General features: G+C 39.4%; 1 protein-coding gene and 1 pseudogene across 1 annotated transcript in view; both read right to left on the bottom strand.

Annotated features, from left to right (window-relative positions):
- Positions 1-3,611: 3,611 nt before the first annotated feature.
- On the bottom strand, positions 3,612-4,274 carry LOC124959631 (cofilin-2-like; annotated as a pseudogene).
- Positions 4,275-6,397: 2,123 nt separating this feature from the next.
- The window catches only part of Vstm5 (V-set and transmembrane domain containing 5), a 28,904-nt gene continuing 9,255 nt past the window's right edge, over positions 6,398-26,046 (bottom strand). Inside the window, exons 2-4 of the mRNA XM_047518753.1 lie at positions 8,205-8,531; positions 7,957-8,097; positions 6,398-7,827 (exon numbers count right to left, since the gene is read on the bottom strand). Of these exons, the coding sequence (XP_047374709.1) occupies positions 7,784-7,827; positions 7,957-8,097; positions 8,205-8,531 (512 nt within the window). The 3' untranslated portion in view covers positions 6,398-7,783. The remainder of the gene's footprint in view (positions 7,828-7,956; positions 8,098-8,204; positions 8,532-26,046) is intronic.

The following is a 26,046-nucleotide window of genomic DNA, read 5'->3' on the forward strand; positions in this document are numbered from 1 at the left end:
TCAGTGGTTAAGCACCCCTAGATTCAATCCCTGGTACCAAGATATCTTTTTTGGGGGAGGCAGGGCGGTACTGGGGATTGAACCTAGGGGCGTACTTTATTATTTTTTATTTTGAGACAGGGTCTCACTGATTTGCCAAGGCTAGCCTCAAACTTGTTATCCTCCCGCCTCAGCTGCTTAAATTGCTGTGATTACAGGTCAACACAGTTGTTGCTGTGATTACAAGCCTGACAGTTATTTAAACAATCTTGAGTGCTTCAAATATATCTGGTGGCCCACAAAATTTGTCAGGCTAATAGGCTGTATAATTCTAGTCACACCAATCTTTGTGATTTTTAAGGTTTACACTAGTACAGTGAATATCAAAGTTTCTCTAGAGGACCAGTTTTTGTTTTGTGCTATTAAATTTCCCTCCGTTGTAGATTGATACTTTGGTAAACTAATAAAAATGAATTCTAGAAAAATGAAATTTAAAAAACATATAAAATTCCTTTTACTTGATTGTCATACACATAAAATTACTGTAAAATATAAAACTTTCTGAATGCCTTTTTTCTCTGCTTATTCTGTTGTGAACCCGTAGTGGCTCATGGGCCAGGACCACCCTTTGAGGAGAATGCACTGGTTCTTTTAAATTCCATATTAGTGGATAACTGTAGACTCACAATCATTTGTCTTCCTTTCCCCATTCATTTTAGTCACTTTAGTAAGTAGCCATTACTTAGTTAAAGAATAGTAGAAACTAAAGCAAATGAGGGGGGAAATGACAGCTTAGTTTCTGTCAGCAGATCCTCTGCCTTGTGTTTATTTCTATTTTCCAGTTTGACATTCCAGCTTGAATTACCTGGATATGGAAGAGCACACTGTGGAACTTGGTAGACAAGAAAAACAATTAGTCCCTTGACAAGTACATATAGGTAGGCAAAAGAACTGCCTTTGAATGTCATCTCTGCTACTGGCTAACTGTAAGCTTGGCAAGTTTGCCCTCTGAGCTTGTTTCCTTATTTATAAATGGGGACAAGGACACCTCCCCCTAACCTCAGTTTTCAATATGATTGTTAATGGTTCTTAAATTCTAATGTACTTTGTAAATATAAAGCATTAAGCAACTGATTTTAAGAGTCAAGCCAATTAGAAGTTGGAAAAATAGTACCAGCTTTATTTATAATCTGGGGAAAGCATTTCAGAATGTCCAGTTATTCCTATTTGTAAATGTTTTGTAAATTATTAAAGATCATGAGAGTTTCTATGGATATGAAGATGTAGGAGTTTTTCTAGTTAATTTTTAAAACCCTTCTTTATGGTCTACTTCTCCCCATACTCCCTGCCTTTAATTTGTTCACTCTTAACATCCCAAATCCTGTTCTTTGTTGATGCCTGACATACTTGGGGCTATAAATAAAGCCTTTGAATTTCTCTTTAGGATGGTAACTTTCCCAAGCATTATAGACACAAAGGCAGTTCACAACTGAGAATCCCATTACACAGCACCACGTTGCAAGTACTGCTCAGAAGTCATAGCTTTTGCATTGTTCTTAAATTTACTGTCTCCTGCTAGAAGCTTATCCCATAGAAATACTTCAGAAAGCCTAGATTTATAAGAGATTGTATAAGAATTATCAGAGATGACTGTAAAAGTGAAGAGACCAATCTAAATGTCCTTCAGTAAGAGAAAGGCTAAAGAGATTATACTAGAGGAGCCTCAGGTTCAGGTTCTCATTCTTACTTCTCTCAAAGTACAGTTCAAATGACCTACACATTCTTTAGCTGTCCATAATCTGGCTTCCCTTGCTTAGAAACCAGAAAAACATCTTCATCTTCTTATTTGCTGGCAGTGAATCAGTTTCTTGGTGTATGAAAATGTGTGTGCCTGAGTGTGTGTGTTTATGTGTTAGAGTACATTGTATTTGACTTAAAATTTGACAGATGAGGAAGAAGTTGAGATACATGCCAAGGAGAGGCTAATGGCAAAATCTCCTATTTCACCCAATCTATTGATGGCCTTTCTTTCAACTTTCTTTATAAATGCACCCATCCAGTCTGAGTCCCTTGGGACCCAAAGAGGCAGCTATGAAAATCTATCATGTGTTTAGTACTTGGTAAGCTTAGTGGAAATAATATATCCACCCTCTCAAACTTCACCAGACTTATTTACTAGAACTCCTTCAAATCAAAGTAATATCCCCAATATCTAATTTGATCAGAAATTCTAACTGGCACACAGTGTTGGTAGAAAAAATTCTACTGAAGTAGGCAAACTATGAGGTACCTAAGAAAAAGTACTTTGCATAAAAACCTGTTATACCAAAGGAATTTAACCTACCTGTGCATGCACTTTTTAAGGCCAAATCTAAAACTAAAACTTGTAAAATTTCACATTAGTCACATTAAAAATGTCCTCTCTCACCACCAAATATTCAGTCTCCAATAAACTTTACATAAAATCCACTTATATTATAAAATACTGAATTCCTTGAAAGAGGAAGATACGCAAAGGAGATAGAATTAAATGCGTTAGTTACCAAGAGGAAACCATGTGTATTGAAGGAACTGGTTTGATGTAATAGAAAGTTTGTCCAAGATTTTTATTTTTGTATATATTATTTGAAACAAAAAATAGTTTTTCAGTGAATAGTTATAATTGCTGTGGATTGCATTGTGCAGGAAAGAGAAAGAATGGAATTTAGGAAAAGGTAGAGACATGAAATAATACCCAAGACATTAAGAAAAACAAGTCATAGGGTAATATGTATAATAGAATACAATTTGACTAAAAAGAAATTAGGTTAAATATGTATATCATAGTGTATAGACATGCATAAGCCAGTCTAAAAGGATATACATCAAATTAAACTATTTTTCCCTGAGGAAAGTAGAGTTGAAGAAAGGGAGAACTTTTACTTTATGTATAGACTTAAATATTTGAATTTTCAAGAAGGATTGATCACCTTTGTAATTAAACCAAACCAAATAACTGATTTTTTGTTTGTTTACAATGTGCCACAATATTTATTGCATTGTGGCCATTTAAGTAAGGGTGAGGAGTTTGACCTCAAAACAATGTTCCAGCTAAGGTTCTTTATTATAAAGAAATTGCCATCATGACTATAGTCAGAGTATCTTTAATGTTGCAAGATTCACATGGTAAACAAAATTCCTACACTTATTCAGAAGTGTGCACTCAATGGATATCAAAAAGGCATGAATGACAGCTGTTTCTTTTAAGAAGAAATGCGTGTAATAGGAATGAACAGTCAGGTACTAGATAAATTGATAGAGTTAACAAAAGCTTAATTGGCATTTCTTTGGGGGGATTAAACTCATTGCAAAAAACAGTGCCCCTCATGCATAGTATTATATTCCAGTTGCCATGTCACACACAAAAAAAGGCTGACCAAGGCAGGTGAGGTGTATGAGTGCCCCATGCCTCACAGAACTATAAGTTCATCATCTGACCAGTGGAAAATACTTGGAAGACAGTCAATCTGCTTACCCTTTATAGTATTCTAAGCTATTCAGGTGGATGGGATGCTTAAATGAGTTATATCTTCTTCAGAAAGAGAAAAACCTAATGCAATCCCAATAAACTGGACTGGAGAAATGAAATCCCCTTAAGATCCAGGTGGCACTTGGCTGCCATTTTTTAACCATCTTCCTTCAAATGAAATTACTACAATGTCTCCCACTTTCTCTTCAAGTTTCAAATGGCCCTTAATATCATCCAACCCATTTACTTGCCACTCATGTTTAGTATCTGTAAATTTATTTTTAATGACATCTTTAGAGTTAACACGAAGCATCTTGCTTTTTAAGGGTGCACCTTCAGGAGCCCAGAATATAAAGACAAGGTCTTCTTTCTTCTTTTTTGTATGGGGCATCCTACAAAGCATATTGGCAATCATCCAGAGGTAGCAACTTCACAAAGATGTTTAGTACCACAGTATCACCAGTGTCACCCACCAAGATCAGCTTTGCTTCCTTTACAATTATTTATCTTTTTTTCATCACTTAAAAAGAAGAAAACTGCTTTTTCTTTCTTGGATCTCCTCTTGTGTATGAAATTTCCTTACTTTCATATCATTAAAAACTTTGATGAGTTCATCATTCACTGTAACTCCAGATGCCATAACTCCTCCTGCTGTGACTGCAGCAGTGGAGGCTCATGACTGAGCACTCACCTGATTTTTAAAAAGTTGTGGAAATAGTGACCTCAGCAACCATGTTCTCCTTAAGGATTGGAAATACTGCAATGCGTGGATTCAGATGTGCAGAGAGCCATGTGCACTGGCAACTCATATCATTTTTTAGTGGGGGTTGATTTGTGGATAGTTGTACTGATGATAAACCACAAGGATTTGCTCTGCTTTCAATCAAGTAGATGAATCTGATGCCTCCTTAGAAACTGAATACAAGACACCTATGCTGGATATGTAAATGCTAATGACAAGAGGCAAGAGTGTTTCCACTTTACCCAATGTTTCCTCCAGGGTTGCCAAGGAGATGTGCCTGTGTCACATCCCTGGGGGTCTACCCTATCATATTTGGTTCCTTGGTCATTCCTTGGCACTTCATACTGCCACTTCTTTTCTATCCATTGTTATATTTATCCAGACCCTCTTAGTGGAATTGTCCCTCGGGCCTTGTCTTTACATTCCTGCATGGGCAAGATACCCTGATAATCTTACTTCTCACTGCCTTTGATCCTCCATTGTGTGGTACTGCTTCACAGAGTAAGCCTGAAGCGCTCTCAGTTATTTACCATCTCATGTGGGCTTCAGAGGCCAGGGGTTCTCTATTTCAGTTCTCCTTACATACCTGGAACACCAGGAAATGAGAAAGTACATTATATAGCTTTTTGGATTCTTAAGTTATAAGTGAGAAGACACTGTTGAGAAAGCTTGTATATTCTGTAGGACAAGTTATGCACCATTGAACTAGCTGGTACAATTGTCACATCCTCGTTTAAGCCCTGTCAAGAGGCAGAAAGGACTCTATAGAATTATAATTAATATTCTAGAAGCACAAATTTCAAATTGGTCTTCTGGCTATAATACAGGGAGAACTGTTGTGCTAATAAGGTGTTTTTATGAACTGCTAAAATGTTTATTATTTAAACCAATGTGATTAGTTCCATTGTCATTTAAAATACGTGCCAGACCCATGGCTGTGTTGGAGGCTTTTATGTATACTTAGAACCTTACTCAGAGCCTTTGAGTTCTTGGCAGGAGTGAGCTCACATAAAAGACCTGGACTTTATATTCAGGTTTTATTTCATTCTTTGAAACATTTTTTCACAGTTTGAAACATAAATTATAACAACATTTCACTGGTCAATCCCTATGATTTAATGTTTTCTTTTTTTAACAACAAAAACCTTAGGCTCTGAAATATAAAAATGGGATAACTTTAAAAGTGCACAAATAAATCCCCCTTTCAAAGAAATGGAAAGCTGTGGAAATAACCTTTTATGAGATTCTTCAGGAGCAATTTAATTTACATCTGAGCGTGCCCATGGGGGCCTCTGCTGGGTGTCCTTTTCTATTTCTTCTTTTACTATGAAGTTCACCATCCCTTACTCCTGACAAGCTGAGCAGTGGAGTTCTGAAGAGCAGGTAATGCAAAAGAGGAAGCACACACTCCCCAGCTACCCACCTCCAAACCTGTTTCCTGCTGATGGGCTTTCTGTGAGAAAGAGGAGAAAGACATAAATAGATTATCCTTGATCCCCTTTTTTCTTGAGTATGCCTCACCCTGTTTCTTCATGGCATGTGCAAAAACTGTCCTGGCACAGAGCCTGGTTCCTCTACTGTCTGGGAAAGGGGCACAGGTGTCCGTGTTTGCATGGGTGTGTACAAAGGTGATCTGAGGGTGAGTTCCTGCTACATACCAGGGGCTAGAGCTACATGTCCATTGTGTAGACCAGCTACTCTATTGTCTTTTGAATCAAATATGGTAGAGCCTTTGGAGTCCTTCACTAGATTACTACCAGTTGCTGTCTGAATACTCCAAAGGACCCCTTCCTGTAGCTCTGGATTCATTATTTAGGGAAAGTTCTAATCTAATGGATTTCTTCAGGCAACTTAACCTGCTGCACAGGAGGAGAAAAGATGGACATTGAGCATCTGAAAGGAAGGAGAAGAAAAGGAATGTTCTAGCACTTCTTCACTTTTGCATGCATGAATTTGCAACTGAGGAGCTAACACCTCAGCCTCCATCATAATGGGGTCGTAACTTTGGTCTGCAACCATGAATATTGGAGAGAGAAATACAGTGGAAAATAAATTCATGCCTGTCTTTTTATTTTTTCTCTGTACTAGGAATTGAATTCAGGGCCTCACATATGCTAAGCAAGCAATCTACCACTGAGTTACATTCCCAGCCCTTTTTATTTTTTATTTTGAGACAGGGACTTGCTAAGTTGCTGAGGCTGGCCTCAAATTTGAGATCCTCTTGCCTGAAACTCCCAAACAGCTGGGATTACTAGGCATGTACTACCATGCCCAACTCATGCCTGATTTTGGAGCTTGCCAAATGGAAGTGGGGATGGAAAATTTTTTCAGGAAAACATCACCAAAAACTGGCGAGATTAAGGATGAAGGCCAGCTATGTTCCAACCCCCAAGATCAGCTGGAACCCCGGTACTTCAAAGCATTTCAATTTCTAATACACAGTATAGCATTTTCCAGTAGAGCTTTCCAGATCCTTGAAGGATTCTCATGCTTTGCTTAAACTGCTTAGAGTGTCCTAGGTACTCTGTGGGCTTCTTTTGATATCTGAACTATGAGGTAGGTAGGGGCCAAGTGTTCCTCAGCCCAAGTAGGAAAAGAGAACAAGGGTTTGACTGGAGACTTGACTGGAGACATGAAGTGTTTGTGACTGAAAGTGACAGATCTGAAGCCTGAGGATCACTGCTTTCCCAGTTATGCTACCCATGATGCAGGTTCGACTTTCATGCAGATGGCATTACCTAGCTTGCCAAGAAGTCCAAGGCTGCCCATAGTGAAAATGAGCCTTATTTTCTCTCACACTGACCTAATTGGACCATGAGAGAGAAAACCCAATTCATTTTGGAATGTCAGAGGAAGAGAAAAAATATTCTCTCTGTTTCCTGTATCCAAAGCTGGTCCCTCAGAAGTGCATCGAGCTCCTCTCCTTAAGGCTCTAAGCCACAGGGCTTCACCTCTGAGCAGCTCAGTGCAGCATAATAGCACCCCCTCAGACTCTTTTTACCTCTGTCTCTGAGGCGGCAGAATGTCTGAAAGCCTCAGATTTTCTCACAATAGCTCTCAAAGCAGTGCTTATGGTGTACAAAATAGGAGGTTGGTGGGTGCAGCAGTTTCCAGAGCAGACATAAACACAAAGGCACAGAAAGCACGTTCCAATGCTGGCTGCACGTCAGCCAATCTGGAGATACTCTGACCCCTAACACAGGGATTCCTCCAATAGATCATGCCTGGGGCCAGAGTGAGCACTGTAAGCTGGTCAGTGCCTGCTCCTTGTCATTGGTTATGGGTCAGCAAGGCCCTGAAGCTGCAAGCAAGCAAAGTTCCTGGCTCAAAGCCTTAGTCACTCTTCTTGGAGTCCAAGGACTGAATCTGTCCAAGCTGTAAACTTCAACTTCATGCAATCTGTTGTGTTACTTTCTGGTTGCCCCATCAGGAATGGGTTGCATGGCAGGAACACAGAAGACTGTAGAGTGGATTGCATGATGTATTTGTTCCTTTGTTTAGAAAACAATGTTTTCCTCTTGAGGTAGAAGAAATGTAACTAGGCCCAGCCTTGACTAGCATTCAACATCTTGTAGCTCAATCTCCTCAGTTGCGCTTTCTGCAAAGCAAAAGACATGTCAAAGAATTTAAATCAACCACACAGTGGTTTCCTGGTATGAACAAGATAACGCATGTCACCTGTGGTCTCAAAAACAGGAATGAATTATCAAAAGGCCCAGAATGTTACCTTTAAGTTTATGTCTTCTCTTCCTCTGGAATTTATATGAACACTTGTTACAAACCCACATGAGGCTGATTAACACTGCGGCCACAGCAGCTAGTAAAGCAAGGAACACGGCGACAAAGTGGAGGTCTTCATACAGGATCTCTAGGGATGTAGAGAGGGGGAGGGGACAATAGGTCCCTTTTAATATTGTGAAGTCAACCACCCACATTCACGTTCAGAGATGACCCAGACTCCTGTGGCTGTCTTACCAGACACATGCAGGACAATGGTGCCAAACTGGCTGCTCCCCAGGCGCTCTGTCACGGTGATGATGTAGTAGCCTGAATCCCTTACTCCCACACTGAAGAGTTGGATGGAGCCATTGTCAAAGGTGCAGACTCGGTCCTTGTGGCTTTGGGAGATGTTGGCCTGAGTCCCTGGTTTCCATTCCACAATCTTTTGCACACCCCAGTTGGATGTGTACTTCCATTCGATGGTGGGCACCCCATGGCAGGAGTAGTCAACTGAGAGCAGGATGTCTTCTTCGACTGTGGCATTGATGGTGGACTGGGGAATGTACAGCGACACACCCTGACCTGCAGGATGGAGTGCTAGATGTTAGGCATGCTTACATGAACTTCTACTTAAGTCAACTTACTGAACCCATTAATTGATTTCACATGTTGATGCTATAAGGATGGACAAGATGCAAGTCTCCCTGTGTCTAACTTACACTATATATGGGAGACACAAACAAATGAGGTAATTTTAGATAATGACAAGTGCTTTAAAGATAATAAACAAGGGTTGGGGAGATAGCTCAGTCGGTAGAGTGCTTGCCTTGCATGCACAAGGCCCTGGGTTCGATCCCCAGCACCGCAAAAAAAAAAAAAAAAAAAAGATAATAAACAATGCCAGGAGCAGTGATGCACATCTAATCCCAGCAACTGGGGATGCTGAGGCAGGAGGATCACAAGTTTGAGGCTAGTCTGGGCAACTTAGTGAGACCCTGTATCAAAATAAAAAAATAAAAGAGCTGGGGATGTAGCTCAGTGGTAAAGCAGCTCTGGGTTCAATCCCCAGTACCTCAATAATAATAATAATAAAAAAGGCTAATAGTGACTAGTGGAGGTGATAGGCAGTATTAGATGGTAAGGGAAGACCTTGCTGAAGGAATGATTTTGGAAGTGAGACCTAAAGAACAAGGAAGAGGAGAAGGAGGCAGCTCTTCAAAGACACAGAGGAAGAGATTTCAGGCACAGGGAACAAGAAATACATAAGAATGAACATGGGTGAGTTTGAGAGTCAGAAAGATAGTCAGAGTGCCAAATAGCAGTGAGTACTGGGGAAGCTTTAGGAAATGAGATCAGAGTGCTGGGCAGGAGCCAAGTCATGAGGTCAGGTACTCAAGGGCGATGGGAAGGTACAGGGGGGCTTAGGAAGAAGGATGATGCTTCCCATGAAGCTGAGAATATCTGCCATGGAGAACATACTGGGATTGGGTGGCAAGAGGAGCAGTCAGGTGGCTCCTTATCTAAGGAGATAAGAGACAGTGGTGGCAGTCTTGGAGGTTGGTAAAGAGCCATCTGATTTAGGACTTGCATTTGGAAGTGGGGAATGCTTACCAACTGGATGTGAATGTGGGCGGGGGTGAGACAAGGAGGCAAGCATAGTATGTGTATGAAGTGTAGTGCCACTGGCTGAGGGGTTGTGTGTGTGCATGCACGCACGTGTGTTAGTACAAATACTAAGCAAGTACCATGTACCAGGGCCTCTGTCAACTGCTTTACAATTATCATCTCCCTGAGGCCTCACTCAATCCGTTGTAATTCCACCAAAGATTACCTCATATTGGACAATGCCAAAAGATGTGTTTTGTGCAGGGGCTGCTGACTCCAAAATTCACACATTTAACCCCTATGCTCAAATCAAAGGTCATCGGTTGGCAGTGGAGGGAACAGAATGTGACAAATGTTTCTCACACACGGGGAGGAGTGGTCAGGGTTGACTCCAGCCTAGAGAGTGAACAGGGCGGGATACAAGTTTGGAGCCCAATTCTTGGTTTCCACTTCCTCTTCCTGTTTAGCTCCCTCATTCTCTGGGTTCCCAGCTGCCCAGGGTACCCTGCTGCATGGCTGCAGGTAACCGTACCTGTCACTTCTCCAGGGCTTTCTCATTGTCCTCTCCCATCTACAGCATATCCCATTTGTATCCCTCTCCTAAGGCCTGTCTGGGTAACTAAAGTAATCCAATAAATTCCATGCTGAAAATTGGGGATAATGGCTTTCAAGAGTTATAGCTGCTAAGTAACAGAAACATATTTTCTCCCTGTAATATTTTAATATAATAAAGAAATATTTGATCTGTGTCCCTGGTTCCTGTCACATAGCCCCTAAACCTCCAGGAATCTCTGGAGTGATAAGTATCTTTTTTATGCTAATGACATGACTGGGGCTAGGATCCCTTTGATAGCTTCAAGATGGGTGCTGGTCACCAGAAAGACCAAGGTTGGGACTTTCAGATCCCCCACCCTCCATTCTGCCAGAGGGAAGAGTGATGCAAGTCAAGTTGATCACCTGTGGTCAATGATGTAAGCAATCATGCCTACCTAAGAAAGCTTCATAAAATCCCAAAGGACAGAAGTCAGGGAACTTTTGGACAGCTGAACACATGGAGGTGTCTGGAGGGTGGCATGACCTGAGAAGACACAGAGGCTCTGGGCTCTGTCCACATACCTTGCCCTGTATGACACTTCATCTATATTCTTTGTAATATTCTTTATAATCAATGGGTAAATGTTAATTGAGTATTTCTCTGAGTTCTGTGAGCTACTCTAGCAAATCAAATCTTGAACCCAAAGAAGGGGGAATGTGGAAACCTCTGATTTATAGCCGTTAGGTCAGAAGCACAGGTCACAACCTGGGGCTTCCAATTGGCATCTGAAATGGGTGGCAGTCTTGGGAACTGAGCCCTTAGCCTGTGGGATCTGACGCTACTTTCGGGTAGATAGTGTCACAACTGAATTGGAGAACACTCTGTTGATATATGCTGGAATATCTTGTATCAGAATTATTGTGTTACATGTGAGAGTTGGAAAATATTTGCTTGTTCGAATTTCTTCAATTCAAACAAATTTGTGTTATTAAAAAAACGTTAGAGTTGGGGGTGTAGCTCAGTGGAAGAGAGCTTGCCTAGTACATGCAAGGCCCTGGGTTCAACCCCCACTACTGAAAAAAAATTAAATGTCGAAAGGCAAGTGCAATTAGCATGTCTCTCCTAGATTCACCAACCGTTAACAGTTTCCACATTTTTTTCTCTCTTTATTGAAAACAATTTCTCAAACAATTTTATTTTGCTGAAACATTTGAAAGCTGCAGATATCCTGACACTTCACCTAAGAACAAGTCATTCTCCTACATAAGCACCTTATCTGATCCCAAAATTTAACTTTGTATAATACTATTTGCTAACATATGGTGTATTTTCAAATTCCTTCAAAATGACCTTTCAAACTGCCTTTTGTTTTTATACAGAATCTGATCAGAGACTGTTTACTGCATTTAGTTTCCTTTAATCTAGTAAGATTTTTCTGTCTTTTGGAGAGAAGAGCCAAAGAGCAAAGAGGAAATTCATAATATTAAAATTTTAGAATCCTACACCAAATTTGTTTAGAACAAAGGTAAAAATATTGAAAAAGTGATTTTTTTGTGGCACCACTTCAGGAGAATACTCATGTGAGTTTATCCCATGATTGAGTTAGATCACTTGGGTGGTGTCTGGCACACCTCTCCTTAGCGATGGCACCTTTTCTCTTTAAATTGTAAGTCATCAGTAAGGTACTACTTAGGGACCATGTGACTACACTGTCACCCAACAACAGTGTATACGTATGTAGATCTTAGCATCTATATATATATCATAGACGGCTGTAAAATGGTGAACTTTTAATACTATCATTCTAAATGTATTGGTGGCTGGCATTCCTCTGTAAAGAAGAGCTATTTCTCTGTGTATCTGATCACCCCCTTTTTTTCTTAGTGTCCTAATAAACTTAGATTTTTAAAAAATTAAGATGTTATACTCTATTATCATCATTATAGCTTTTCCTTTTGAGTTATCTGACATTTGGCCAGTGAGAGCTCCTCAAGTCATTTCAATGTTCTTTGAAATGTTCTCAGTGGCTTGTAAGTATTTTCTTGAACTGAATACATTTTTAACAATATCTTAAAGTCAAAGAATGAGAAACTTGGGAAATTCTGTCCTGGGGGCAGGGAAGTGAGGAAGTCATTTTGCACAGGTGGTCCTTCTGTATTTCATGCTCATAACACTTGGCCAAGGTGGCACTGGTTCACCCTGGACTGACCACCTTTGGGGATAGAAACCTAGCCTGGTCTGAACATATAGGAGCTCATTAAAAGGATCTCAGACTCTCCAAGATGGAAGGCATCTTACTGGCCAGCCTCCCTCTCAGAGTGGGAATTTAAAGAGTTCAGTGTCCACTCTTGGGCAGGTCTCTTCCTTGAAATGACAGAGTACTCTCTACTTACAAGGTAACCTTTATCCAGATTAGGGAAACTTGATTTAGAAAGGTCCCTTTTATTTCTACCTGAAATCTACCCACTTTGCAGCCACACAGACTACAGAAGTTCTCTCTCAGTATATGGCGCTCTTTAGACACCTCAGGACCATTCACAAGACTACTGGAAACACTCCCTTGCATTCAGGCCCTCACTGTGTGACACAGTTATTCTTTAACACAGAATAAAGTGCAGAGTTTAAGGATCCTGGAATAGAGAAGGAAACAGAGGTCAAATTCTAGGTTAGCCTTGGGAGGGCAATAGTCGTGTTTTCTTCATTCCTGTATTCCCTGTATCCGGCACAATGCCTGGCATGTAGTAGCTTTTGATCAACATTTGTCAAGTAAACAGATAAGTGAATGATCAAATATTTATGGAAAGAGGAAGCATCAATTGTTTGCTGATAGGAATAGTGCTACTTGGGTGCTTTGAAAAATTAGATACAACTAAAAACTAATACACATAAGAGAAGTATAATTTAAGGTTTTATGTACCGATCATCATGTACTTTATAATCAGTATCTCTTATTTTTTACAAAAGAGTTTAGCAATATGCCCATATAGCTATAAGTGGCAAAGATGGGATTTCAAGCAGTTCTACCTAATTCCAAACCCTGTATTCTACCTTGTGACTATCTATCTAGATATCTATTTATTTTCTACGTATCTATCATCTATCTAATCTATTTTCATGTTTATCTATGTTCCTGATTTCTCTGGCCTCACATGTAAGTAGTTAGAGTAGTGATTTCTGTAAGAGTTGGAGAACTACATTTAGAACTAGTAACAAATTTGTATCATATTCTCTGTGTGTTTCATGTAGTCTGTATACCATGTTGGCCAAGATTACTGACAAACTAGTTTCTTAAGACACTAACTAACTTTTTTTTTTTTTTTTTCCAGTACTGGGGACAGAACCCAGAGGTTTTCTACTACTGAGCCATATCCCCAGGCCTTTTTTAATTTTTATTTTGAGACAGGGCCTTACTAAGTTGCTTAGGGCCTCCCTAAATTGCTCAGACAGGCCTTAAACTTGCGATCCTCCTTCCTTAACCTTCTGAGCCTCTGGGATTATAGGCATACCCCACTGCATCCAGCTTCTTCCAGCCTACTTAATAGGCTTAAGAATCTTCATTTTGAGTCTTTCAGTTACTTTGGCCCAACAAATGGCAAAATTCAAAAACAAGCAAACATAATAACCCCAAGTATCTCAGCTGGTGATAAAGCTGGAAATTACCCAACTGGCTCTCTCTGGTTTCTGTATTTTCTCTTAACCAGAGAATTTTACATTTTTTTCAAATTTTAAAATGGGGTTGAGGCTCAGAGGTAGAGCACTTGCCTAGCATGTGTGAAGCATTGGGTTCGATCGTCAGCATGACATATAAATAAATAAAAATAAAGCTCCATGAACAACTAAAAAATTTTTTAAAAAATATTTAATTGACAAATGAAGGTTGTATATATTCAAGGCATATAAGGTAATGATTTATCTATATGTTGTGTAATGATTATTAATACATTTATCACTACCCATGCTGAACGTTGCATCCCCAGAACTTGTGCATCTCTAAATTTGGACACTGTGATCAAGATCTCTTCATTCTCCTCAGGCCCAGGTTCTGGAAGCCACTATTCTACTCTGTTTCTGTGGGTTTCTTTCTTTCGTGTTTTGGTTAGATTCAACATGAGATTGATCATACAGTATTTGTCTTTTTGTGTCTGGCTTATTTCACTTAGTGCAGTGTCCTCCAGGTTCATCATGTTGTCTCAAATGGCAGGTTTTGGTTATTTTTATAGCTGAATAATATATGTATATATGTGTGCATGTGTATATATGTGTGTGTGTGTGTGTGTGTGTGTGTGTGTATTTCCCACAATTTCTTTAGCCATTTATATGTCAATGGATGTTTGGGTAGTTTCCAGGTCTTGGTTATTTTTAATAGTGCTGTAATGAACATGGGAATATAGATGTCTCTTTAACATACTGAGTTCATATGCTTTGGTTATTTACACAGAAGTAGAGTTATTAGATCATATGGTGGTCATATTTTAACTTTTTTTTAGGAACTTCATTAGAGTTTTCCATAATGGCTGTACTAATTTACCTTGTCTCCAACAGTGAGCAAGGAACCCTATCCCCAGTGTGTAAGGGTAAAAGGGATCTGTTTTTCACCACACCCTTGCCAACATTTGTTATCGTCATCTTTTTGATAATAGTTACTATACAGTAGGACACAATATCTCACTGTGATTTTGTTTTGCATTTTTCTTATAACTAATGATACTGAGTGTCTTTTCATGTATCTGTTGGCATTTGTATATCTTCTTTTGAAAAATGATTGTTCAGTTCCTTTCCCAATTTTTAAATTGAATTATTTGTTTTATTTAAATTATCAAATTGTAAGGGTTCCTTGTATATTTCGTATACTAACCCCTTGCCAAGTCTGTAAATATTTTCTTGAATTCTGTAGGTTCCCCTTTCATTTTGTTGTTTTCTTTGCTGTGCAGAATGTTTTAGTTTTGTGTTGTTCCATTTATTTAATTTTGTTTTTGTTAATTGTGCTTTTTTATTAAATTTATTTTTATTGTAAACAAATGGGATACATGTTGTTTCTGTTTGTACATGGAGTAACAGCATACCATTTGCATAATCATACATTTGCATAGGGTAATGATGTTTGATTCATTCTATTATTTTTTCCTTCCCTCCACCCCTCCCACCCCTCTTTTCCCTCTATACAGTCCCTCCTTCCTCCACTCTTGCCCCCCTCCCAGCCCCCATTATGTGTCATCATCTGCTTATCAGCGAGATCATTCATCTTTTGGTTTTTTGAGATTGGCTTATCTCACTTAGCAAGATATTCTCCAATTTCATTCATTTGCCTGCAAATGCCATAATTTTATTATTCTTTATAGCTGAGTAATATTCCATTGTACATATATACACCACAGTTTCTTTATCCATTCATCAATTGAAGGACATCTAGGTTGGTTCCACAATCGGGCTATTGTGAATTGAGCAGCTATGCCAAAAAGTCATTACCAATACAAGGTCAAAGAGCTTTTCCCTGTGTTTTCCTCTAGAAGTTTAATAGTTTCAGGTCTTATATTTAAGATTTTAATCTATTTTTGTGAATGATGTAAGATAAGGGCTCATTTTCATTCTTTTGCATGTAGAGCTACAGTTTTTCAAACAGCATTTATGAGGAGACTATCATTTTCCCATCATGTGATCATGGTGTCGTTGTCATATATTAGTTGAACATATATGTGTGGATTTGTTTCTGAGTTCTCTGTTATGTTCCATTTGTCTGTGTGTCTGTTTTGATGCTGGTACCATACTGTTTTGACTACTATATCTTTGTAGTTTGTCTTGAAATCAGGGATGTGATACCTTTAGTTTTACCTTCTTCCTTCAGATTGCATTTGCTATTCAGGGTCTTATGGTTCCATATGAAGACCAATGATACAGAACAGAAGACACAGAGACAAACCCACATAAATATGGTTATCTCATACTAGACAAAGGTGCCAAAAACATTCACTAGAGAGAAGATAGATTATTCAACAAATGGTGCTTGAAAAAATGGAAAGCCACATGTAACAAAATGAAATTAAACCTTTATCTCTCACTCTGCACAAAACTCAACTCAAAGTGGATCAAAGACTTAGGCACTAGAGCAGAGACCCTGTGCCTAATAGAAGAAAAAGCAGGCCCAAATCTTCATCATGATGGTCTAGGATCTGACTTCCTTAACAAGACTCCTAAAGCACAAAATTTAAAATCAAGAATCAATAAATGAGATGGATTCAAACTAAAAAGCTTCTTCTCAGCATAAGAAACAATCAATAATGTGAAGAGAGAGCCTACAGAATGGGAGAAAATCTTTACCACATGTACCTCAGATAGAGTATTAATCTCCAGGATATATAAAGAAATCAAAAAACTCAACACCAAAAAAACAAATAACTCAATCAATAAATGGGCTAAGGAACTGAACAGACACTTCACAGAAGATATACAATCAATTAACAAATAAATAAAAAGTTGTTCAAAATCTCTAGCAATTAGAGAAATGCAAATAAAACTACTCTAAGATTTCATCTCACTCCAATAAGAATGTCAATTATCAAGAATACAAGCAACAATAAATGTTGGCAAGGATGTGGGAAAAAAGGTACACTCATACATTGTTGGTGGGAATGCAAAATGGTGCAACCATTATGGAAAGCAGTATGGAGATTTCTCAGAAAACTTGGAATGCATCCACTATTTGACTCAGTTATCCCACTCCTCAGTTTATACCCAAAGGACTTAAAATTGACATACTACAGTGACACAGCCACATCTATGTTTATAGCAGATCAACTCACAATAGCTAAACTATGGAACCAACCTAGGTGCCCTTCAACAGATGAATGGATAAAGAAAATGTGGCATGTATATATATATATATAGTAGAATACTACTCAGCTTTAAAGAAGAATGAAATTATGGCATTTGCTGGTAAGTGGATGGAGTTAGAAAATATCATGCTAAGTGCAATAAGCCAAACAAACAAACAAACAAAAAAACCAAAGGCTGAATGCTTTTTCTTGTATGTGAATGCTAATTCACAATAAGGGGTGGGGGATAGGGAAGATTAGAGTTGCTTTATATTAGGTAGAGGGGAGTGAAGGGATGGGAAGGGGTATGGGTGTAGGAAGGATAGTAGAGTGTAACAGATATTATTACCTCATGTACATATATGACTGTATGACTGATGTGATCCTACAATATGTACAGTCAGAGGAATGAGAAATTATACTCCATTTATGTATGATCTATCAAAATATATAATTGCATTCTACTGTCATATACAACTAATTAGAGCAAATTAAAAAAAATAATAAAAATAAAAAGTATGTGTTTGTGTATGTGTTGCTAGGGATTGAATCCAGGACCTTATATATGCTAGGCAAGTGCTGTGCCACTAAGCTGCACCTTTGGTCCTGAGTTTTCAATTTCTGTGGAGAATGCCATTGGAATTTTGAAAGTGACTACATTGAATCTGTAGATTGCTTTGGGTAGTATGAACATTTAAAAAATTCTTCTAATGCATGAATATGGGATTTCCTTTCATTTATCTGTCTTCTTCAATCTTTTATTAATGTCTTATTGTTCACAATGTATAGAATATTCACCTCCTTAGTTCCTAAGTATTTTTATGCTATTGTAAATGGATGGTTTCCATTTCTTCTGCAGATAGTTCATTGTTAGCATACAGAAATGTAACTGATTTTTGCATGATTTTGAATCCTGCAACTTTACTGAATTTGTTTATAGTTTTAACAATTGTTTGGTGGACTTTTGTTTGGGTTTTCTATATTTTAGATTGTATCATCTGCAAACAGAAAAATCAACTTCTTCCTTTCTGACTTAGATGCCTTTTATTTCTTTGCCTTATCTAATTGTTCTGTCTGGGACATTGAAGCATTATTTTGAACAGAAAATAATTTCATTACGTAGACATTTGTGGCTATAAAAGTCTTTCTTAGAAATGTTCTTTGCTACATCCCATAGATTTTAGTACATTTTTGTTGTTTCAAGATGTTTTCTATTTCTCTTTTGATTTTTTTCTTTGATCCATTGGTTGATCAGGAGTATGTTGTGTAATTTCCTCACATTTGAGAATTTCCAGCTTTCCTCCTGTTATTACTTCCTACTTTTATATCATTATGGTCAGAAAAGATACTTAATAGGATTTAAATCTTCTTGAATTGTTAAGAGAAGGTAGGGGGAACCCCAATGAGAGAAACTTACCAGATATTTAACTAGGTTTTAGTTAAGAGTTCCTTCTCCAGTCAATCTTCCACATATACTTAGGAATAAGTGTTTAAAACAAGGATAGAAAATTAACAGTTCCAAGGGGTTTAAGCAAACTGTTTGTTAAATGTTTAAAAAGTTTAATTAATGAGTAACTACTCATGAACTTCAAGTTAAAATCAACCCAGAATAAGTCCAGAGAAACCTAGTGGCTAGACCAATAGTTAGACTTGGTTTAAATGTCCTGCTCAAAGAGGTTAGTTCAATATATCAGATTTTACTTATAAAGTAGATACTAGGCAGCCATTAGTAAGAATGGGCTTTGGGGCTACAGATATATATAGCTCAATGGTAGAGCACATGCTTGGCATGTGCAAAGCCCTGGATTCATTCCTTAGCATAAAAAACAAATAAATAAATAAGCCAGGCACAATGGTCCACATTGGTAATCCCAGTGACTTGGGAGGCTAAGGCAGGAGGATCACAAGTTCAAGGACAGCCTGGGCAACTTAGTGAGACCCTGTCTCAAAATAAAAAATGAAAATGGCTGGGGATGTAGCTCAGTGGTGAGCTTTGTATGGACAAAGAAAGATGTCTGTGATGGTGCCAAGTTAAAAAATAAATTTATAGGGGCTGGGGAGATAGCTCAGTCGGTAGAGTGCTTGCCTTGTAAGCACAAGGCCCTGGGTTCAATCCCCAGCACCCAAAAAAAAAAAAAAAAAAAAATTTATAAAATAGAATTTTACACATTTACATTTGTGTGAATGTGTGCTAATTTGTACATTTTATACGTTGAAAAATGTTGGAATAAAATGTGCTAAACTAATTAACAGTGATTACTCCTTAGAGACTGGATGGTAAGAAAATTTTATTCTCCAAGTCTATCTTTACATAATTTAAGATTATTTATTCAATTTAAATTAAAAATTCAATGTATTTTAAAAATATTTTTGTTTTCCTGATTAGATCAAGCAATCTGACCAGTGAAGTCTAAAGACAAATTTAAAGTTTAAAAGTTTGCCTTAACTTCTTCTCTTGAATTCTATGAGAAAATCAAGGAGAAACTAAATTTATAGCTGTCTCCCAGATAGATGGTATTGCCTCCATTAGAAAACAAGTCACAGAAGTGATGATTTCAGCAGGACAGAAGTTACTGGATCCTGAACTAAAGAGCTTCCTAAAAGCTTCAACCCTTGGAGCTGGTCAGATCCTCTGATAACTAAAAGCTACGGAGAGAAAGTACTAGGAAGCTAAAGTCATCTACTGAACAATGAGCTGGAATAGAACATGTGAAATGGTTACTTATTCCTTTTCTTACTAATAAATCACATAGGTTGTACTTTTTAGTCTTAAATATCAATTATTTAAAAAGGGGGATATATTTCCTGAAATAATAACAAAGGTCAATACTGTTCAGATAACAATTTAGTGAACAAGAATATCAGCTAATAATGAGACATATATTACCAACATGGTCCTTGAGTTTAAGTCATGGAGATACACTGTGTAGTCAACTTTCTGTTACTGTAACAAATACCTGAGATAGGTTAACTTAAAATGAGGAAAGGTTTATTTTGGCTCATGGTTTTGGAGGTTTTAGTTCATGACTGATTGGCCCCATTGCTTTGGGTCTTACAGTGAAGCAGCACATCTAGGAAAGAATACATGGTAAGTAATATAAACTGCTCGCCTCATTGTGGCTTAGAAGCAATGAGAGACCAGTGTCCCAGAGTCCCCTTCAAGAGTACACCACAATATGATGGGAAGACTTCCAATGAAACTCCACCTCTTAAAGTTCTACCACCTTCTGGAGGCATCTCAAGCTAGAGTCCAAGTCTTTAACACATATGCCTTTGGTGGACACTTAACCAAATCATAGCATACACATTAATTAGGATAACTCATTTTCACCTCACTGATCTGAAACATCACTTATCCAGCAAATGTGATCATCAGATGCAGCTGATAACTAGGAAATGAGCATTATTGTCATTGTCTTCTGCATTAAGCCTTTAAGCAGCAGAGAAGTCACAAAGCCTAGGGTTCAGAGTCCTAACTGGGAAAACTGTTGAGTGAGATGGCGGCATGATGGATCACATTACCAAAGTGTTGTTTCAAGTGGGAGTGAGGTGCAGTTGAGACCCCTGGTGTGGGCAGGACATACCTAGGCTCTACACTGGGAACTCCTCTCAGGGAGACCTGGAGAAAGTGCCTTCACTTATAAGAACCTCAGATCTCCCAAGAGGACAGGTGATGTGACATGTGTAAGGCCCAACCACAGGCCAGACCCTGAGCAAGCACACAGCACTTGGGGTCACTCAGGGCCATCTGTTAAAACTTTGTCCCCAGCCTTTCATGCCTCCAGGAGGTGGTGGAGCCTCTCTGGAAGTCTTCCCATCATATTGTGTTGTGCCAGAAGTGACAGCTCCATCTCACTTGTCTCACCTGCCATGGTGACCAACTGTCTCTGCCCAGTACTAAGGGATTTCCCAGGATGCAGCAGTTTCAGTGCTGAAATCAGAACAGTCCTGGATAAATCAGGCTAGTTGGTCACCCTGAGACTCAACCAAGAAATATTGAAGAGCAGAGAGAAAACACTAAGATATAGGACTTCTGATTTCTGAGGCCCCCAGGGCTATCTGTGGGGGATATGCAGTTAGCCAGCTTTAGGGAAGGTGACGGATGGAAAGTCAGTCTGCCTGGCTCCCTAACACACACTCCCACCTGAGTGGGAACCTCTGCCAATCCCTGAGCCTAATGTGTCCTCCCCAGGGTTTCTCAATGCAGGGTGCTGGCTCACTGGGTGCTGGCTTGGTGAAGAGGATATTATCTCCATTTTAGTGGTTAGCAAACTGAAGTCTTCTGATGCTAGGTTATTTGCCCAATATCACAGTAAGTTGCTGACAGAGATTCAAACCCTGGGAATTTAATTCTCTAATGAGCCAGGAAGTTATGCAGGAGTAGGGAAAAAGGGGAGAACACTTTTAAGTTGAGGGGTAAGGAGTAATAATTCTTTTTAATCTCAGGAAAGAAGGACAATTCCAGCTGAGAACAGAGAACCCACCCAGGGAGGCCCAGGGATCTAAGGGTGCTTCAGGTTTAGGACTTGATAAACAAAAAAGTACAGGGTGACAATTGTAAGAGGACTATGACAGAGTGGGGGACAGAGCAGAAGGTTGGGGGCTTCCAGAAAGAATTAACCACCAGGCCGTGAGTACCCAGGAAAGTGATCAAATGGAGCCTTGGAGGATCTGAACTGGGCTTCCAGAAGAACAGTCGGGCAGAGTTCACTGTCTTATCATTTACGCATATTACCTGCACTGCCCTGTAAAACAAAGATGTCACTCGGCCTTCCCGACCAACTTCTGAAGGACAAAAGGAAGTGCTTTGAGATTTCTGCAGGAAGAACTGGCATTCTATGCATCTCGAAATATGCAGCACCCAGCACAGGGCCTGACATTTCGTAGGTTCTCAAACATCCTCCTAAAAGTGAACAAATGACGACACACAAGCCCTGCCTGTCAAACTGTTGCCAATTTGAAGAGACCAGAAAGAGGGGATCTGGGTTGAGTTGAGGAGCACTGCCTCTGGGCTGAGGGAGGAGCTCTCAGGACTTCTTTCCTAGCCCTAAGTCTGTTAGGAGGAGGATCGGCACAGTGCTAAGGCCCTGGCCAGTTTGTGCCATTCTTGAATCAGGCCCATCTGGAATCTGGAAAGCACAGCTTTGTGTAGGAGGACTGCATATCACACCCAAATAATAATTTTCCCCTTTAGCTTCAAGAACAGCATTGATGACTGACATATGCACACTGATAATAGGGAGCCTAACCCTCCCGTTAAGGTGATGGATTTCCCCTTTCAGTGCCTGATTACTCAGAAACCAAAGATCAGCCCATCCTGGATGGGTTCCCAATGATCTTTCTGTTTGTTTAATGGCCTTGAGAAGTTACCTGGATATCAGCCAAACCCAAACACCCTTAGATAGAGGAAGGTTTAGGTGAAGGTTGCCAGGCTGCTCGCCTTCATCAGGTTTCAGAATTTGTACCCCAACCAGAAAAATCACTCCCAAAGAGCAACAATCACTACTTCCTATCAGTAATACCTATTAAGCACCAGACCAGTATCATAGTCCAATGAAACCAAGGGTGGAAAAGTTGAATGACTTGGCCATTATCAGACTGGCAAAGATGAAGAAGTCTGATAACATTATGTTGTCAGGAGTGTGCAAAAGTTATACTCAAACAGCAGTGTAGTGACTGTAAATGGGTGTGACCTGGATAGTTAAGTAATATATAAAAACATTTCAATTGCATATACCTTCTGACCCAGAAATTTCACTTTTAGGAATCATTCTATAGGTAATATGGGAACACAGATGCAAAGATGGAAACATTGTCATAATCACTTAAATGAAGCATTACCAAAGACCGGAGGCAGTCCATGTATTCATCAGTAAAGGACTAGCTAAAGAAATTGTCTATATTCATACTTTGGAGTCTACAAAGACATTCAAAGAATGAGGTTGATTCATGTATGTTGATGTTAGATGATCCTAAAAATAATGGAAAAAACACAGAGCAGAACAATGTGTAAGGAAAACTTTCACTTGAATAAATTTTCTGTGTATAAACACACACTCACACATACACATACAAAAATATCCATACAAGTATGCAGAAAATCTCTGGAAGATTATTTGAAACACTAGGAGCTGCTGTTGCCTTTGGGGAGGAGACTGGATGTCTGGTGTAGAAGGAAACTTTACATTCTACTCTCTGCCCTTGTGAATGGTTAGAATATTTTAGGAAGTCTGTGAATTACCTAACAAATAAAAACACTGTGATCTTAAAAAAAAAGGACATACCAAGATTGTGGGCCTTAGACTTTTCACATTTGAAAATGTTATTGCATTTGACAAAGTATCTCATAAGCACTGACATCTATACTTGACAGTTGACAAAATCATCATCTTCAGCATCATCTTAATTTTAAGATAAATTAAATGCATGCAAAGTTGTGAGGAAACGCCTTGACTCTCTCAGGAAGGACACAGAAGGAATTGGAAACACTGTTGGCTCCAGGGGGTAAGGAGAAAAGTTAGGGGTAAGGGGAAGACCTAGGCAGCTGGGGGTCAAGACTTTGAAGGATATATATTTTGAATTTTGGACTGTGTGCAAATACTACATATTTAAACAAACAAAATTAAAAACAATCAAATTAAAGTTAAAGCAATAAGCGGGAGGGAGTTATCCACAACCTCAGTGAAAGGTGTTCCCAGTCTGACATCTCCACAAGTCACCATCATGACAACCTCATCCTTCCTCACCCCACATTGTCACTGGGTCCTATCCCTTCTTACCTCCAAAATGTAACTTGAACCTGACTTGTGCATGCTCTTCCTTCTCCTATCAGGTCCAAGCCTTCCCCTCCTGTGGTACAATGGTCTCCTGATTTGCCTCACTGTACTACTCACTCTCCTCTGACCTATTTTCTGCATGGCATTCTCTGTGGTGTTTTCAATACAGCGGTTGTATCATGTCACTCTCCTGCTTTAACCCATTGTTTGGATGCTCTAGGAATAAGTTAAAATACCTTCAGTGGCTTGGCTGGACAAGTGAAGTCTGGACCTGCCTTCCTGGCAGGCCTGTCCTCCGCATACCCTCATACTCTGGGCTCCCAGCACACTGGACTTCTGCTCTGTGGATTCATCAAGTTCTCTTTACCACTGGGACTGTGCACATACTGTTTCCTTTCCCTGCTCCCTCCCTACTTGCCTATTAATCTTTATTCTCCCTTCAGACCTCAGTCATTACTCTTCTGGGAAGCACATCCCAACCCCTAGGGGGGCCAGATGTCCTCTTATATGTTCTCATGACACCTTTCCTTTATAATACCCATCACAGTTCATACATATACACTTGTGATTATTTAACATCTATCCTAACTTTCAATTGAAGTTCCATGAAAGTAGGAGCTGCCTGTCTGATTCTATGTTGCGGCTCCAGACCTGCAGAGTGCCTGACATATGAATGGCAATTTCTGAGCAGTAACTTCCCGTTATAGGGTTATACCTCCGGTCTGGAGATATGGGATATGAACCAGGACTATGCCAGGCTGAGCACAAGATCAGAGTTAGGACCCCACAGCTGGCTCTGGTGTGATCTGGCTGTTCCAATAACATGTACTCAAGTGCACTGAGCCTGGTTCCTGAATTTCTGGCAGATAGAAGTCATATGTATAAAGAATCCCAAGGAATCCTATCAGGGAAGCAAGAGCTTTGAAGGAAATGTGAAGCAGACATTGATTCAAATACTGACCTGCTCTTTCGTAATATCATGACTTTGGCCAAATTACCCTAAAGTCACTGAGCCTCTATTTCTCATCTGTAAAACAGTAGTGGCCACAGCCGCCTCACAGTTTGGATATGTTAGAAGGAATAAAAGTGAATGCATGAATGGCAAACACCTAGCACAGCATACCCCATTCCCTAGTGAATAAATAATAAGTGGTTAGCAGAGTCATATACCAGTAATGCCTAGAAGAATCCCAGGACTAATCAGAAGAAAATTCATGGTTTATACCTCAAGCTGCTGCAAATAGATAAGGAAATGTAACTTTTAAAATAAAGAAAACAGGCAAATTGCTTCTCTGATTCTTAATTGGGAACTCAACAGAATGGTACCAGGTCTACCCTCCTCCCCCTACACCATCAACACATCTGTTTCAGGGCAACTAGGATGGGGGTAGGAGTTGGGGTATCTGTTGGTTGGAGCAGAGGGTGGCAGAGGAAGACAGATGCCAGTTGGGGAAGCCAGGGGAGCACACAGAGTGAAGCCAGAAGATCCCTAGTGTAGGGATCTACCTTGAATATAAATACCTTGGTTGTAACAGCCATCATGCCACCAGCTGACCTTGGTTGGCATGCATTCAAAACCTTATAGGATAAACAAAGTGGTTAAGAAAATCAGTCAAGCTTTTCATGCTGGTTACTGACCTCCAGATTGTTTCTTAATTTGTTTTTTAACAGATGTTTGGCACATTAATAGCTTTTTCTTTCTCTTCTTTTCAGAAAGCCCAGTTATGTTCTGGTTGACCATGGGCCGTCTTCATCTAGTTTAGCATATAAACCCATTCCTCCTGATATTGACCAAATTATATTGTTATAATGTGTAATATGTGCATGTATAAATATGTAACAACAAGTCCCATTATTAGGTACAGCTATAATGCACTATAAAAAAGGTAGGAAAAAATAATAAACCCATTCCTTCTGCCTCCAGAGTCAGGGATCCTCTTGTCTTGTTGGTGCCCAAGACACACTTCAGTCCATAAGTCCCAATAAATTGCAGTTTTGGATCTGTCTGCCTTCTTTGTATTTCCATACCTTCTACTTTGGGCCGCTGTTTCTTGTATGGTGGGTTTTTTTCTGAAGCATACCAGTTCTGCTTTGGCTGCATAGGCCCAAGTTGGGTGACTTTGCACAAATTTCTTCACCTCTCTGAGCTGCCATTTTCTCATTTGTAATTGGGAATCTTTGTGGGTTAACTGTCAATGACACAACTAAAAAGAAACAAAACCCCCACATGGGTAAGAGATCTTGACAGTCAGGAAAAATTTTGGGGTGGAGGGTTGGGGAATATGGGTTCCTTTCTTTGATTTTTCACCTAAAGAAAGCCCTGATTTTAGGTCATGAGAATTCCATCTAATCTCCTTCCACTCAACAAGCAT

Source organism: Sciurus carolinensis, chromosome 11, assembly GCF_902686445.1.
Source record: "Sciurus carolinensis chromosome 11, mSciCar1.2, whole genome shotgun sequence".
NCBI classification, from domain to species: Eukaryota; Metazoa; Chordata; class Mammalia; order Rodentia; family Sciuridae; genus Sciurus; species Sciurus carolinensis.